This window comes from Centruroides vittatus, unplaced genomic scaffold, assembly GCF_030686945.1.
Source record: "Centruroides vittatus isolate TY-2023 unplaced genomic scaffold, ASM3068694v2 contig_5, whole genome shotgun sequence".
Classification (NCBI taxonomy): Eukaryota; Metazoa; Arthropoda; class Arachnida; order Scorpiones; family Buthidae; genus Centruroides; species Centruroides vittatus.
In genome coordinates, this window is record NW_027122286.1 from 1,838,326 (window position 1) to 1,854,937 (window position 16,612).

The 16,612-nt window shown below is 27.9% G+C and overlaps 1 protein-coding gene across 1 annotated transcript; it reads right to left on the reverse strand.

Annotated features, from left to right (window-relative positions):
• Window positions 1-521: 521 nt before the first annotated feature.
• On the reverse strand, window positions 522-15,709 carry LOC136978193 (telomerase RNA component interacting RNase). The gene is made up of 3 exons (XM_067273841.1): window positions 15,471-15,709; window positions 3,516-3,599; window positions 522-1,658 (listed from the first exon to the last, which is right to left on the reverse strand). Exons 1-3 carry the CDS (start codon window positions 15,663-15,665, stop codon window positions 1,539-1,541), a joined length of 399 nt encoding a protein of 132 aa, XP_067129942.1. The 5' UTR covers window positions 15,666-15,709; the 3' UTR covers window positions 522-1,538.
• Window positions 15,710-16,612: the final 903 nt, after the last annotated feature.

Sequence of the window (16,612 nt, forward strand, 5' to 3'; positions counted from 1 at the left end):
AGCAGTGCCACGGGACACAACCTCAGAGCCTAGACACAAATGAATGATCCTGGTTGAGGATCATTCATTGATGATGGACTAGGCTAAGGATCATGTACCTTTGTGAGTGTTTGCTGTGTCTTTCTTTTCTTCTCTTTGGAAATTTCGTAATAAGATGCTAAGGCTTCATTTAAACATTTTACAAAGTCATTTTGCTCACAGTTAGGATCCTTTCAATCAATGAGCTGGCATTAGCAAAAAATTGTTTAAGGATGTTTAACATCTAAAATTATTGATAGATGCGATTTCTTGACAATTTGAACATTTGGATTCATTATTTTTTTTATTTGACATGGCTGTTCTATTTTTATTATTACACATTAACCTCAGTTTAAGATGATAAAATACCATGTGAACAATAAACATTTTAGAATAACAGCAACAAACTAATATTGCATAGAATCACTATTAAAGCAAAGTTGCTACTTGTACTATCACAAGGCACAAATATATATTATATATATAATTGCATTTAACATTTTGCAAAAATATTCTTCACATTATGGGGAGAAAAAAATTAAATTTTTTGGGAAAATTTAAACCCAGCATTATTGTCAATCTGCATAAAATGAGGGCAGTCTGTATATGGAAATTTGAAATAGCAGACTTCAAAGATATGTATTTATATTTTTACAACATGCTTTTGTGAGAATGTTTTACACATCATAAAATAGATTAAAAATATCATTTTTTTATCACTAATATATATAATTTTATTTGTAATAGTTTCAATTAATTACATTGTGCTAACTTTAGAACAAATATCATTAACATAAAAATTAATATATAAATTATTAAATCTGAATACATTACAAAATATCATTATTCAAAATTTATTATTCATTAAATGACAAATTAAATTATTTTTACAAATTATCAAAAAAAATATTGTTTATCTCTGCTTCAAATGATTATGTTTATGAAGATGTAAGAAGTACATTGCCAAGCATATGCTATTATTAACCTATAAATTTTTGAAGTGAATGTGTGAAATGCTGCTTGTTCTATGATTATGAAATTATATGATGAATAATAAAAAAGGTTATCTGTGGCTACTGTTTAATTCTAATTAAATATTGTTTTACCTGTACAGAATAGCGTGTTAAAAGTATGTCTGAACTAAACTCAAAAATGAAAAATTTATGTTACAGAAACAAACTTCTATTTGAAACCATAATTGAATTCATTTTAAGTTTCAAAATAATGCAACTTTATAATGGAAGTTCTTATATCCATTTAAATGTAGTTATTTGTTTGAAAATAAAGAAAACAGAAAGATATTTTTAGAATTACATAAAGTAAGCAACAAAACAGAAAGAAGTATCTCTAACCAACCTACTGTCGTCCCAATGAGAGAATTCTGTGAAGTGGCTTTAAAAATTCAAGGAAGTAAACAAATATTTACATTATAAACAAATTTTTAACTGTACAGCTCAACAAGATGCTTTTCTCTTTTGAAAATTCTTTAGCAGGTGTCACTCAGATTAGTTTCTAGAAGTTCACTTCACTAGAGGTCGAGTCTTATCGTCATCATCACAGGCGTGTTCTTTGTACTTTTTGACTTCTGCCATATATCTTGACCAGGCATCTCTATTTTCTTGAGAATCATCATCTACATCCTAAAAAATATTAATAATGAGATCTCCAATTGTTTTGAAGCCTACTTATCTTATGTAGTTTATAATAAAATGCAATTATTAAAAGTAAGCCAACAGTAAACACAATCTCAAAAATTCATATTTTTTTTTTAATTAAAAAACTATAAATTGTTTAAGATCGTTTTTATTATTTATATAATGTTAACTTTATCTCTAATTTTTTTTATATACAGGACAATTAATTTTGATTTGTCTGAACAAAAAACACTGTCAACTCTTGATTTTATGGACCCAACTACAATGGATTTAGGAAGCAATGGGTTAATCCATTTGTTGCAAGGTATCTGTCAGACTGATATATAATATTTAAGAATATCAGACTGACTATTAGTGCATGACACATTGACAGCTGTTGTGTATGTCCCTATTTGAAAATGTAATGTTTGTTTCTCTTATATTTAAAATAATAGTTGTTTGCATCCATCATCACATTTCATATAAAGTTCATTTTGTAGTTGATCATGACATCTTCAGATATAAAAGAGGGACAGTATTACTAGACTATCATTTTCTTCCTATTAATCTATTATTTTGATATAATAGATTAATAAGAAGAAAATGATAGACCCTTTGATGGGTCTATCATTTGACTGCTGTAGACCCATCAAAGGGTCTACAGCAGTTCTGATTTCTGGTAAACAAAACCACAATTCTTGCCAAACAAACTACCAATTATATCAAATATTCTGTTTGAAATGCCATCTGAAGTTGAAAAATCTTGACTTTGAAAATGTTAACATTTAATATGAATAAATAAGATTGTTTAATATGATAAAATTTATTATATACACTTGTTTATATCAATCAGAATATGTCTTAAATATCCAGTACATAATCACAATCAAACAAAGTCAAATTCTCTTCACACTATTTAAATTTCAAAATTTTCATCTAATCTTAATGTTACTTATTGTTTTGCCAGTATCTAAAATGCTGTTTTATCCATTCTCTTATCAAATACTCAATCACAATTCACATATCCTAGTAACAAATATATGTATGATTAATTAAATTTACTTAATTATAAGACTGGATGAATTAAGACATGCTTTTTTCAGGTCTTATATTGCAAAGCATTTGATGTAAAATCAAACAGCAAAATGTATCACTAAAGAAACATGAGAAATTCAGAAGTTAAGAACTTTGAGAAAATGTGCTTTCATTTATAATTTTGTAAAAATAATTATAAAAATATTTTTACTTTCATACTATATATTTATAGACTTTTTAATCTATAAATATACAGTATGATAATTTTTTTAAAATTACTGTAAGGCTGTAGGGGCTTATGGCAAAGTAGCAGCTTGGTATCAGTATCAGCTGCTGACCTAGTTCAAGGTGCCAAATCCTGGTCCTCTTATATGGTACATTCAACTCTCACTTATGGCTCCAAGATCTGGTAGTGCACACCAATGGACACATTCTGGGAAACCTCTGGCTAGTGGGCCAAAAACGAATTTAAAAAATTGTGTTCTCTTGCTAGAGACCTTGGACATTGTCACTGGTTCCACTGTATTTCAAACAATATCATGAACCATTTTTATTAACTTTTTAATTTCCTTGTCTCATATTATGTAAAATGAGAAAGTTTTCTCCTCTTCAAGAATAATATAATTTATTAATAATTTAATAATAATTATTTTAAATTTAATAAATCTTGTACTCAAAAATTCACACTTTATAAACTCTAGTAGCATGTTTAAGGGTTTAAATTTGTTACTGGAGTTTAAGGTTAAAATTTTTTTTACTACAAGTATCATTTCCTCTAGTTGTTTAGGATAATTTTGAATTTATTGAATTAAAAAATGGAATACTTACCTTTTCCCTAACCCCCTTCTGTGGAATTTTCTGTTTTTTCACCAGACCAGTCTTAAGGATTTTCCCTCCTCGCCGTTTACCCACCTGGGAAGAGAATAAGTACTTGCACCATTAGCAAAAGTCTGCAATTTTCATGTGGGAAGTATCCCTGGAGTTCAGTACAGTATTTGTGCAAGGAATTCTCTTGCTAATTTCCAAACCTGCAAGGTACAATGATTATAGAAGAAGCAATGGTATTTACCAAACAGCACAAGCCTATTATTGTGATTTTTTTTAAATATTTTTTATGTTAGGTTTCTAAAATTTTTCTCAGACAATACTTAATTATGCATCTTTGTATCTAAGATACTACATTATAAATAAATACTATAATATTTATTTATAATATATATGCTATATTATTACAAAGTAGGCAAACAATACTGAATATAACCTTCATAATATTAACAATTATAAAATATAAGTATTTTGAAATTGAAACTACTAATTTAGAACAACTTCATCACTATTATTCAATGTATACACCTAAAAAACAAAATATGCAAAAGCCATTTCCTAACTACCAAAAACTTTTTCAAAAATATCAAGCTAATAACAAATTTATAACATTACACCAAGTAAAATATATCAGTAACATTTTAACCATCATTATCAATAGTTAACATAATTAATATTAACTTTAACTTTGCACTAGTAGTGAGTTTGTTCTGCCTGTCATGGGAAAAATAGCATTTTATGATGCTAAAAGTAGTTGAATTACAGAATTATAATTTTTATTATATAAGTTTTTTCCAAATTCAAATACAGTCGAATCCACATAAGTCAACACCATTGGTTAAGTAGTCAGTTTTCTGTGGTCCCAGCCGACTTACATAGGCATTAATGTTAAAAAACTCCGGTTTACTCGACACTGTAACTCGTCACCACTGGATAAGTCGACATACTTTTGCTGTCCCACACTCTGAGAAGTCGTCACCCCTCCTGAAAAAATGAATTCACTCCGCACATGTGGTGCAAACTCATTTTTTTCAGGAGGGGTCGATTTATTTATTAATATATAATTAATATATATATTGATATATATACATATACACATATTAATAAAAATGCCTTAACATTTTATGTATTTTTATGTATAAAATAATAACAGATAAACAAAAAGAAAATATACAATCTACATCAATGTCACACTAGAATTCAATTTTGCATTTTCTCAGGCTAGAGGCATTAAGAATCCTTAGACGTTACTTGCCAACAAAGACAATTGGGAAGATGATGTTTTCAAGGCATTCATGATCGTTGAAAAAGAAAGTCAAGACAGTTAAATGCTCAAAACAACACTAAATGAATTTTTCAGTTTTTCATCTACAGAGTAATTGTAAATGGAGGACACAATGTATTGTAAGCCTATACTACTGTATAACGCACTACTGTATTTTCCTAATTGTAGTTTTGTGGTTTTTTTTCCAACTTCGCTTTAGTCGTCACATTGGATAACTCGACACATTTTCACTTCCCCCTTGGGGTGTCGACTTATGCGGACTCAACTAATTTTTTTTCATGCACAAATATTTGTATTATACTCTTTCTCCAGATTCTAAAAGTATCTACACAGAAAGTCAGTCAGAATAAGGACTACTACATTTTAGGAACTTTTCCTCAATGTGTCAACTTTTAGTTCTACAATTTATATAACTTTTATAACAAAAATAGTAGCTTAAAGATATATTTGAAAAGTACATTAACAGAAGAAAATAAAGAACCAACCCATTTAAAATTATTATTTTAAATACATTTATAAATCTCAGAATAGCAATTAATTTACAAATATAAAATGCACACAATTAAATTTTAGTATTTTTATATGAAATTTTCCTTTATTCACTTATTACTTTTAGAGTTCAATTATATAAAATATCTAGAAAGACTGTTGAAAAACAGTGACTAGAATTAGCAGCAAACCTATATAAATCCTACACAAAAAAAAAATCAGAAAAAAGCCAAATAATAGTAGCTAGTTAAAAGATGCAGGATCAAAAGCCTAATCACCATCAGTTCAGAAAGAATCTTGTATCTTGGAATTATGTATTTCAAATACTGATACAACACATCTCTGTATGAATTTATATGAAGTTAAATTAGACTTGTGCTGTTTTCTGTACACCATAATAAAATTGCAGGTATAGATCTTATTAAAATTAACCTGATTTAAAGCAAGTTACAGTGAATTCTTGATTTATAACTTTTATAATTTTGTTTTTAAAATAATCCTAGTGCAACAGAAAAAAAACTTTTTAAACTGATTTTTATTGCAAATTTATCAAAATTTGTTTACCATGCAAACTGAAAAATAGCAATATTTTAATAAAGTTTTAATAACAATTCATAATATTAAACAATAGAATCAAATAAATATATTTAGTAAAGATATATAAAAAATAATTATTAAAAAATTATATTCTATCTATTCATTGTGATCATATAATTTAATGTCAAAATTTAAAGTGAACAAACTATTTCACATCAATAATCAAATTATTTCTTTTTGACAGTTTTTTAAATAAATAAATAAAAGACCATATTATTTAGAGATGTATATGATCTTCATTTAGTACATAGTCATGCCCCCAAAAAATATTATGAAATAGCAGTGTTAATACTTATAAATGTATTATTATTTGAAGATATTACATACCATATTTGTTTAATACAATACATTAAATCATCATATTTAAATAAATAAATAAATATACAATTTTTATTAAAATATTTAAAAATTACATGAGGATATAAAATTTCCATTTTATAAAAAAAACCTTGATAAAGTAATATTTTACTATTTTTGCTTTAATTTTTTTCAATGAAGTCTCACAAAATATTTATCTAATAAACTTAATGTAATTCTAAGTTGATAAAACTATGTTACAAGAAAAAAAAAATTAAACTAAAAGTAAATTACATGCAAGCACATATCATTAAATAAATAATCATCACTGAGGGTTGTAAACTGCTGTTTAACAGATTTAATCTATAGATCATCAAGTACTTATGTCAATATCCTACAATTAAGCATCAAGCCAATCTAGGTTCAACAGGTTATCAATGATTTTAATATTTCATAATTTAAATTACATTTTCAACTTTTATCATATTTGGTATTATATTTGACTTGCTGTACATTTTTTGTTAGAAACTCTTAAAATTTTAAAAATCTTCTGTACTATAATGTTTTATATTTAATAGTAACATACTGAAGTGAACCTTTTCAATATCAATTAGATGATCATATAGATAGATAGTTGTAAAACGTTAAAAAGAGAATATTCCTAATGTAAATCTCAAAATTTTTTAATATATTCTACATATAAACTTCTAGAATATTTATATAGTTATATTTAACACAAAAATTTTAATGAATATTTTATTACAACAATTAAAATTTGAAATATTTTATGTCTGCTCATCAGTCAGACCAAACAAACCTTTTGACTTCCCATTCCAACAATGAAATTTTAAATGAACCATCAGTTGAAAATTCTCTTGATACTGTACACATTGAAGTTACACACTGTGACCCAACATATTATTATTCAATAGAATCTGGACCTGAATACAACAAAACAGCCTGTTGACTTCAATTTGTCACCTAAGTTCACCTTAAATTTTGACTAAATTCAAAATAATAGCATACTCTTCAAAGTTATCATTGTTGAATATTATGAATTGTTTATAATATGAAAATAAACTTTATGGAAATATTAATATACACAATAAGTTTCATTTAAAAATGAATAGAATTAACAATTAAATTCAAGTTAACTAGAATATAAATAACCTTTGATATTAATTTTTATCAAGTTTGATTAACTTACTTTGATTAGAAACATGAAAAAAAAAACATTTTTGATTGTAGCAGTCATTTTTTTTTATTATTATTGTAAGTATTTTTGAGTATAACATTTCAATAACATCAATTCCAGATACTACATAATTCTAATTTTTTTAAACATCTTACAAAAGCTGCTTACGCATCTCCATTTTTAAATTATTCAAATTTTAATCACAAATAAATGTGTTTTCTTTCTTTATTTTTCTATGTGAGTAATGAAGTTTATTCATTTGTGCCAAAAACAGAATAGCTGGATGGTGAGGAGTTGAGAAGTGAAATATGATTAATCAGGATCAACCCTACTATAAAACTTTGAGGTTTCAAACTTCAACCTGGGTACTTAAACCAGCAGTTGGAAACCTTTCTGACCTCACGGACCACTAAACTCACAATTTTGAATCCTGCAGACAACTATCATGAATTTTTTTAAACAATACAAAATCTGTAGAATAATGATCATAAAAGTTCAATTTTACTTTATTAATATGAAACTTGCATGTCTAATTATAACAAATTAATGCAAGCCTAAAGTTCATTACTGCTTGTTTAAAATAAGTTTATGGATTCTTAGCATTTTTCCAGAAAGGATGACAATCACACTCACAATATTGTTTATTGTTCATTATTTATTGATAACAGTCAATTCTTATTTGGTTTTAGATTCAAATAAAAACCCTCAATGAGTGAAAAAAGCAACTAAGCATTTTGCATTTCTTTTGTAATATGCATAACCTTCAGTTGATCAATGTCCAAATTTCTCCACAGACCACCCAAATTTTCTCGCAAACCATCAATGGTCTACAGACCACCGGTTGCCGAGCACTGCTCTAAACTGTATGGTGTTTGAGTTGGTAAACAAAAAGTTAGACATTAGCAAATTTGCAATGTATGACACCAACTCTGACCTTACCCTTTTTTAAAATGTCACATTATGATTCCTTTTATAAGAGACACCACTGAGTACCCAAATATTTTTATGTAAAATTTCTCTACAAAAAGCCATACTAAAATTGACAATAAGAATCAAAATTGGATATAATGAAGTAGGTAAAACTTTTGAGTACTTAAACAAACCCCACCTTACAAATATACATCAAATGAAACCAGATATCATAAGCAAATACACCAACAATTGCTGTAAATGATCGGATTAAATTTTGGATATATGATTATAGATTAGAAATAAATTTGGCACTAGAGTTAGGCATTAGGCACCATATCTTATTAAAATTAATAATTATAATATTTAATTAATTAATTTAGATTAAACTGGAAGAAAAGAATCGGCCCGAAGCAGGACTCGAGTTACACTACCCAGAAGTAACCTTACACCTTAAAAGCAAAAAAATTTCCACTTTTATTGGTTAATTATGAAAAACTTAATTTAAATTTAATTATCTTCGAGAAAATAAAAAATACAATAAAATGCAAAAAATAATGATTTAAAATGTAATATATCAGTCCATAAAATAGATTTTTCTGCTCTTGCTACTACAAGAACAGTTAATTTCCTACCGATGCTTGACTAAACTCATATAGTAGAATTCTAAAATATGAAATTTGGGGGAATCAATTATTTTGAATTGACAGGTGCAATCATGCCTCAAGAATTTAAACTAGTGAATAATAAGCTGAAACAATCCTTAATTACATTTTGCACAGTTTTCTTTTCCTCTTCTAGTTTGATGCAGTTAGATTCTGATCTTGGTTGTACCTTTTCACTGTTTTTCTATTGACTGTTTTAAGTCCAAATTATGTTATTGAAGCTATAATAAATAGTCATAAATAATTTGAAACCAATAGGAGAGAGGTGAAAAATTAATTAGTCAAAAAAAAAAGAAATTAATATACATAGTAAAACATTTGAGATGTAAAAAAATATTGGACCAAGTAAAAATTATGGCACCCGAAAAGTGAAAGTCATATTTTCTTGAGAGTTTCTCTTTGATAAAGATAAGCTTGGAAATTCAAAGTGATACCATAACTACAAGTATTATCCACTCAACCACTGGTGAGTCTTAAATTAATAAAAGCTATTTTCTGAAAGCATAGAACATGTGTGAGAGAGTGACATTTTACTATGAAATGGCCTTTATGGGTTAATATTTTGATACCTAAATTTATTGAAGTGTTCCATTTTCTAAGAAATTTCCTTAGCTACCTAAAAATAATTAAAAAGTAATTTTTATCACATTTTGTCAATGGTAAACTTCAATATTGGAGTTGCTGGAGTTGAAAGAATTTTATCAACTCTGACTCCACCCAAAAACATCAGATTCTGGCTCCACAACTCTGGCTCTAAAGCAGCCCATAAGCCTTGGATATCCAGCCATTAATCCTATTGTGGTAATAATGTACTTTTATTGAGGTGACACCAAGCTAAAATATACTACATACAGTGGCTGTAGCAATGCCATGTTTAAAAAAATTTGAATACATGTCCACCATTTTCCGTTTAGTCAAAAGGGTGTGCAATTGTGCTATGTAAAGGCAACCAGATAGAATCTTCTAACTTGTGTAAAAGTGTGCAAAGGAAAAGAAAGAGATTAAACCCTTAACTGAGATGGTGAGAGTCAAAACAACTCTACTTAGTATTTTTTTAAATTTTGAAAGTAAATAACAAGACACTTCTTTCTTTAACCCTTTATTTAAACATTTCTAAACAAGACAAAATATTCTGTAGTAAATAAACACTCACACAGCCATAAGTAATTTGGCTATAATTTGGAAATAATAATTATGAATTATAACAGTACAGGAAGGCGTTAGGTGCCATCTCGTATTAAACTCGGCACCGTGATAGCCATCGATAGTTATATCTTATACTTATATATACTAGGAGATTGGACCAAAAATATTCTCTTTAAAAATGGAAATGCACTAATTTTAAAAATTTATCATATTAGAAAAAGTATACTGATCATCTAATAATGATTGTTCATGAATCAAAAATGTTTAAGCATTAAAAAACTGACATAATAAATATTTGACTTTAGAACTTTGATTTTGGAAGAAGAATTCAAATCAGATTCAAATATAATTTTAAATAGAAATTAAAATTAATTTTCAAAACAATTTCAGTTGTGTCAATATTTTCTTGATTTTGTATTTAGTTTTAAACTTTGTTAAAATACTAAATCAGGAATTCATTGTATTTGGAATTTACAAAACCAAAAATATGACCAAATTTGTTTAACTTTAATAGTGGAAAAAACTTTTTAAGTAAAGAAAAACTTATTTTATTCCTTATGATCTTTAAACTAAAAAAATATACAGTACCACTATTCTATGTTTATCATTTTACAAAAATATTTTATAAGAAAAAATTATTTTAAAAAATACTTAAATAGTTGAGTTTTCATAAAATATATTACAATTAAATTATATATCAGATTCAAATATAATTTTCTTAAATATCATGCATGATTCAACCTCATTTCTATTTTATAATATTTATTATAAAAGAAAATTACCAGTATGTAGTTACTTTAGTGATATAAGTAAACTTTTCATAATATATTATTTCATAGCATTTTTGATTATATTTCTCAGGATATGTAAAAGTTATAATACAAATTCTTATAATTTACAAAATTATTGTGTTTTGAGAGATGGAAAATAAACACAGTTCAATGCTGTGTCACCTTATAAAATCAATTGGTTCTAGAAGAATTTCTCTTACCTTCTTCCTGTAGTGTTTTTAGTCCTTAATATCTTGAATTCTAGAAATTCAAAAATACCTATTTTGTTTTTCTCTGAAAAGTGGATAAATTCCTTTTTGTTTTATTTGTTTACACTTGGAAAATAATACAATAGCCCATTTGTGTTGCTGAAGATAAGTTGTTTGTATGGTTGAATTAATGAAATAAGAATTTAAAAAATCTTATTCTGTTTAAATTTTACAGACCTGTGGGATTTTGAATAATTCTTTTGCACAGTATTACCAAAATTCATTAATTTTAAAACTCTCCAGGGTGACTAGCAAAGTTAAGCAAGAAGCAGCAGGAATGAGTTGAGAATGTCAGCTGACAAAAACTTCAACAAATATTTCTACTAAACAATTTCACATACACAGCACCTTCAATATGTGTATTGTTACTTGCCTAACTCAAGACTAAATGATCAGTGAATTAATTTTTCTATATTTTCTTAATCTTTTTAATGTTTCTGTTAAAACTTTTAATCAGGCTGAAACTATAGATATATGTATTATTTCTAATTCAGCACATTATATTAAATTTATTCCTAAGACAGGCCAGAAGAAAGTTCACAAACTTATCCATATCTTCTGCTGATATCTGTAGATCAAGATTTTCAAAGTGAAGAATCCTTTTATTCCAGTCTTTGCTCTTATTCTAGTGGAAATCCCTTTAAATATGAAAAAGTATCAAGCTACAAGTTTTTCATTTTGATGCCTAAATATCCATTGCTGCTGCAATACAAATGCTTTTAAAAGAAATAATTACAGGCATTTTCATTATGTTTTTGATTTACTTTTTATCTAATAATGAGCAATTATTTATTGTGACATTGTCACAATGCAGGCTGCAATTTTTAATCATATTTTTAATTTATTTAATTTAAAATATACGCTCTCTACCTCATAGTAGTAGTGACCTGTCCCTGTACATCATAATTTTCTTTAATAGAGTCATACCAATCATCTATTAACCGCTTTCAGGGGAAAAGTTTTGAATTGAAATAACATGTCTTCCAGTTTGCATTGGAAGTTCATATATAGTTAATTGGCACCTCCTGCCCCTAATCTTTCCATATTTGGTCTCAAATTTCATCTATCTAACTCTGTTACACATCCACAAGAGCCGAATTATCAGGCTAGAGTTGGCTATAATAAATAGATAATTAATAAGACAATTTGGCACTAGAGCTTGGCGTTAGTCGCCATCTCTTACTAAACTTAATAATTATAATTAAATTAAATAAATAATTTTAATAATTTGGAACTGGAGGAAAAGAAATCGGCCCGAAGCGGGACTCGAACCCGCAACTTCTGCTATCCGTGCAGACATGTTACCAGTTACGCTACCCGGACCTTTGGTCCGATCGCCTCCTCCAGTATATATAAGCTAACACGACGACCATCGACGGTCATTACAATGCCAGCTGGGGACACATCCAGTGTCCACGTCCTCCCAAGGCACTCAACCGGCCATCGCAACCCCGGCAAGGCGTAATGACCATCGATGGTCGTTGTGTTAGCTTATATATACTGGAGGAGGCGATCGGACCAAAGGTCCGGGTAGCGTAACTGGTAACATGTCTGCACGGATAGCAGAAGTTGCGGGTTCAAGTCCCGCTTCGGGCCGATTTCTTTTCCTCCAGTTCCAAATTATTAAAATTATTTATTTAATTTAATTATAATTATTAAGTTTAGTAAGAGATGGCGCCTAACACCAAGCTCTAGTGCCAAATTGTCTTATTAATTATTTATTTATTATAGCCAACTCTAGCCCGATAATTCGGCTCTTGTGGATGTGTAGCTTTGTAACGGGTTAGTCGTTATTTATTTATATCTAACTCTGTTCTTGAGATTAAGGAAAGATAGGTGAACGGATGACAGTGGGAATTTATAGGTGTACAATTTTTTCAAATTGCAGCCCAATGAAATATATAATTTAAGGTTAAGATAACAAAAACAGCTCAACTTTCATGAGAATATGGACAAGTAGGGATTCAGTAGGTTCTTTAGATGTTTTTAGTTCCATGTTAGAACAGACTGAGAATCATTGGTGTAATCTCATTAACATTATTAGATACTTGTTTCTTGATATTTTCATGATTTGACATCTTCCCAATCTATTCTAATTTTTTTAAAATTACATAATCTGTTAGTGTAGAACATCTCAATAATATTTTCAATTTTTTAAAATGATTTAATGGATTGTATACTTTTTTGTTTTATTTTTGTATAAAGTTCATTAATTCTGAAAATGGAAGTTTACTTTTTGAAGAATTTTAAAATTTAATTTTAAATGTACTTAGCATTAAATTTAAAGATGATAGTCTTAGAAAACTATCATCTTTAAAAATTATTGAGAGTTGTAAATCAAAATTAATAGGATTAAACCTTTTACAATACTTAATTCAAATTATTATGAAGTAAAACCCATGTAAAACGAAACCTGAATAAACAGAAACCTACCTAAATGGAACAAACTTCAGAACAAACCATTTTCTATGTTAAATTTCACCCAAGTCAGAACCCTCTCTAATGTAAAAATGCAAGTTTTTAAATACAAATAACATAAGTTAGCCTAAATAAACAGAAAATTATGATCCCATATGTAGAAAAATAAGTAAAATAGTCTCCAGGTATAATGGTCACCACAAAGCATGACAAACATATTCCAAAAACAATTTTGACCTTATCAGAACCCTGAAATAAAGTACATGTAATAAAGGGTAATACAGACATAGGATCTTTGCTGGAATTAACTAGAGACAGAAAAATACTTTTAAGAATTAAACGACTGAGAACAGTTTTCAAAAACAAGTAATGAATGTAATTTGTTGAAAACAATGAGAATAAGATAACATGCTGCCAATTTGCCTTACATATAATAGTTATTTAGTAACTAATACTAAGTATTTGAGACCAATTTAATTAACATTGTTGGTAAGTATGGAGTTTGAAGTTATGTAATTATTAATATAGCATTAAAATTCCTTGAGAAGTCAGATCACATAATAACTTGGTCTTTACATCTCTGTAATGAAATTAGAATTTCTGACAGCAGGAAAAGACACTAGTTCTTGATACTCAAATTAGCTTGTTTGTCGTCATTTGAGCTCAAGGATAGCACTTAAGAAGTATTCAAATATTTAGCACAAGCACTTGGAAACAATGAGAATTTTTTAGAATCAAATAATTTTCAACCAGCTGTGTATGCCCAGTGTTGCTTGGGTTTTGAGGGGGTGAGGGATTAATGAGATTGAGTTGGAAGAGGATGATAAAAACAATGGTCTTAGTAACTAAAACGTACATTTATTAACCTGAGTATTTGCAATAATGAAACTGCAAAACACAAAAACTGCTCAGGATAAAGTTAAAGGATGGGACCCTGACATGTTTGTCCCATAGACTTATTAATATACAGATTCTTGCATTTGAATATTCCCATCTTTTTAAGTCACTTTGAATTAAACCTAGAAATAAATTTATTTTTACATGATAATGGTTTGAATATAAAAATAAACATAACTGTGTAACATTCACCTGTTACAGTTAAAAGATGAAAAAAGAAAATACCAAAACATGTTCAGAAGTTGGTATGGTGTGAATCTGAATTAAACAAGTTTTACTGTATTATCTATTATTGATAATTTCTTGATTAATAAACCGGCTCAATTCAAGCTTTGAATGATACATTTGGACCATAACAGAGTAGCACAAGTAATGGAACAGAATAAACCAATTTTTCCACTTAATTAAACAGGATTTTTTACTTTTAACCATAAACAGCACTGGTTAGAATCACCATATTAATTAATTAATTATTATTACTATTAATCATACAATTTTTGGCAGCTCTTAAGTTTGGCATCTTGAGAATGCTTCCATTCACAGCCAGAGCTGTCCTTGATCCTAAGTATAAAAACAGATTATTTTTCAGCCAATGCAACTAAATGCCATTAACAATTTAAATATATTAAGCTTAATTAAACTACAACATATTTTCAACATAAACTGATGAATGTAGAAAGAACCAGTATACATTAAAATATAATACTGTATGAAACTTAGTTTTTTTTTTCATACTACCTAAAAGAAATCTGTACACAATTATTTTCAACTTCTCTACGATATTATTGACAATTAAAATGTAGTAACATTTTTTTTTATGCAAATTTAATTTTTTAATTAATTAATTACTAGAAATTTCCTTTCTACGTTGTTTCAATGCCACAGATGCTGAATTATTATCCAATCTATCTACTTGAACGGGAAGTTAAAGGTGAGGAAGAACCGTATTTAGGAAATATATTGGAATCTGATACTGATACGAACGTAATTATAAAGATAATTTGAGGTTTACACTTCTTACAAAGTTCGTTGTTCCTGTATCCTTTTTCGTCTCCTGTTTCTTCGCTTCTTCCATTTTTTTCTTGAAAAGTTCCATAAAACTCCCATCGTTGGCGAAGGCATTTAAACCTCTACTATTTTCCTCTGTATTATTCAAAGTATCGTTATTATTATCGTTCGTCGACTCACACGATGAAGACGAGGAATCATCCGCCATTTTGTCTCCCACTCCTACTAGCGTTTTCAATTTAAGTGTTGCCAATAAAATTAATGGTTTTAATATTAAAAAATCATTTATAAAAATAAATGAAAATAATTTATTCTTTGTATAATAAAAAAAGTTAATTTTATTTTAAAATTTATAAAATTTCATTAAAACGTACATTCTAATAATTTATTCATTATTACTTATTAAAACTAAGTTTTTTCCTAGTATTAATTATGATATATTTTTTAAAACTATTCCCGTTCTGCAGATAGTAAAGTCACTTAACAGCGCTGCCATTTATAATTGCAGTAGATTAATTGGGATCTTTATACACAATTACATACATAAAAAATCAGCGCTGCAGACGGTTTGAATAGTTCCTTTTTCCGCCAGTGCCACAAAAAGTCGTGCTGCTTATTGTGTAGCTTTCACACATGGTTACAGCCACGTGTGAAAGCTAGTTTTAGTGTGCACTATTTTAGTGTTGCATCAATATCAAGTCAGCGGCGCGACGGTAGCATGCTAATGTGCGATGCTGGTGTCTTGTTTTATCTACGTTGGTTATTTAACCTTGGTTCATTTACGGCAGTTATGGGAGTATATTTATTTAATAACGTGTTTTCGATTGGTGTGTATATTTGTATATAATGAATGCAAATAATAACGTGTTTTAGGCTACATACTTATGCATATTACAGAACGTTCAATTACTAATAATAATAGCACTTCTCTCAGTGGGAGAATATCAAATCTTAAGTCCCCAATGTTTTTGTTTTATTCATAATTCCATCTCATAATCTTAGTATTATTTTTTAATAGAAAAATTTATTTTAAGCAAGATGTCTATCCATAAATTTAATTTATTTTCGCTTTTACGGGACGATAAACAAATGATAAACGTTCTATTTTACTCTTTGAATCGAGCGAAAAACCTGACGTTTATGTGAAAAAAATCA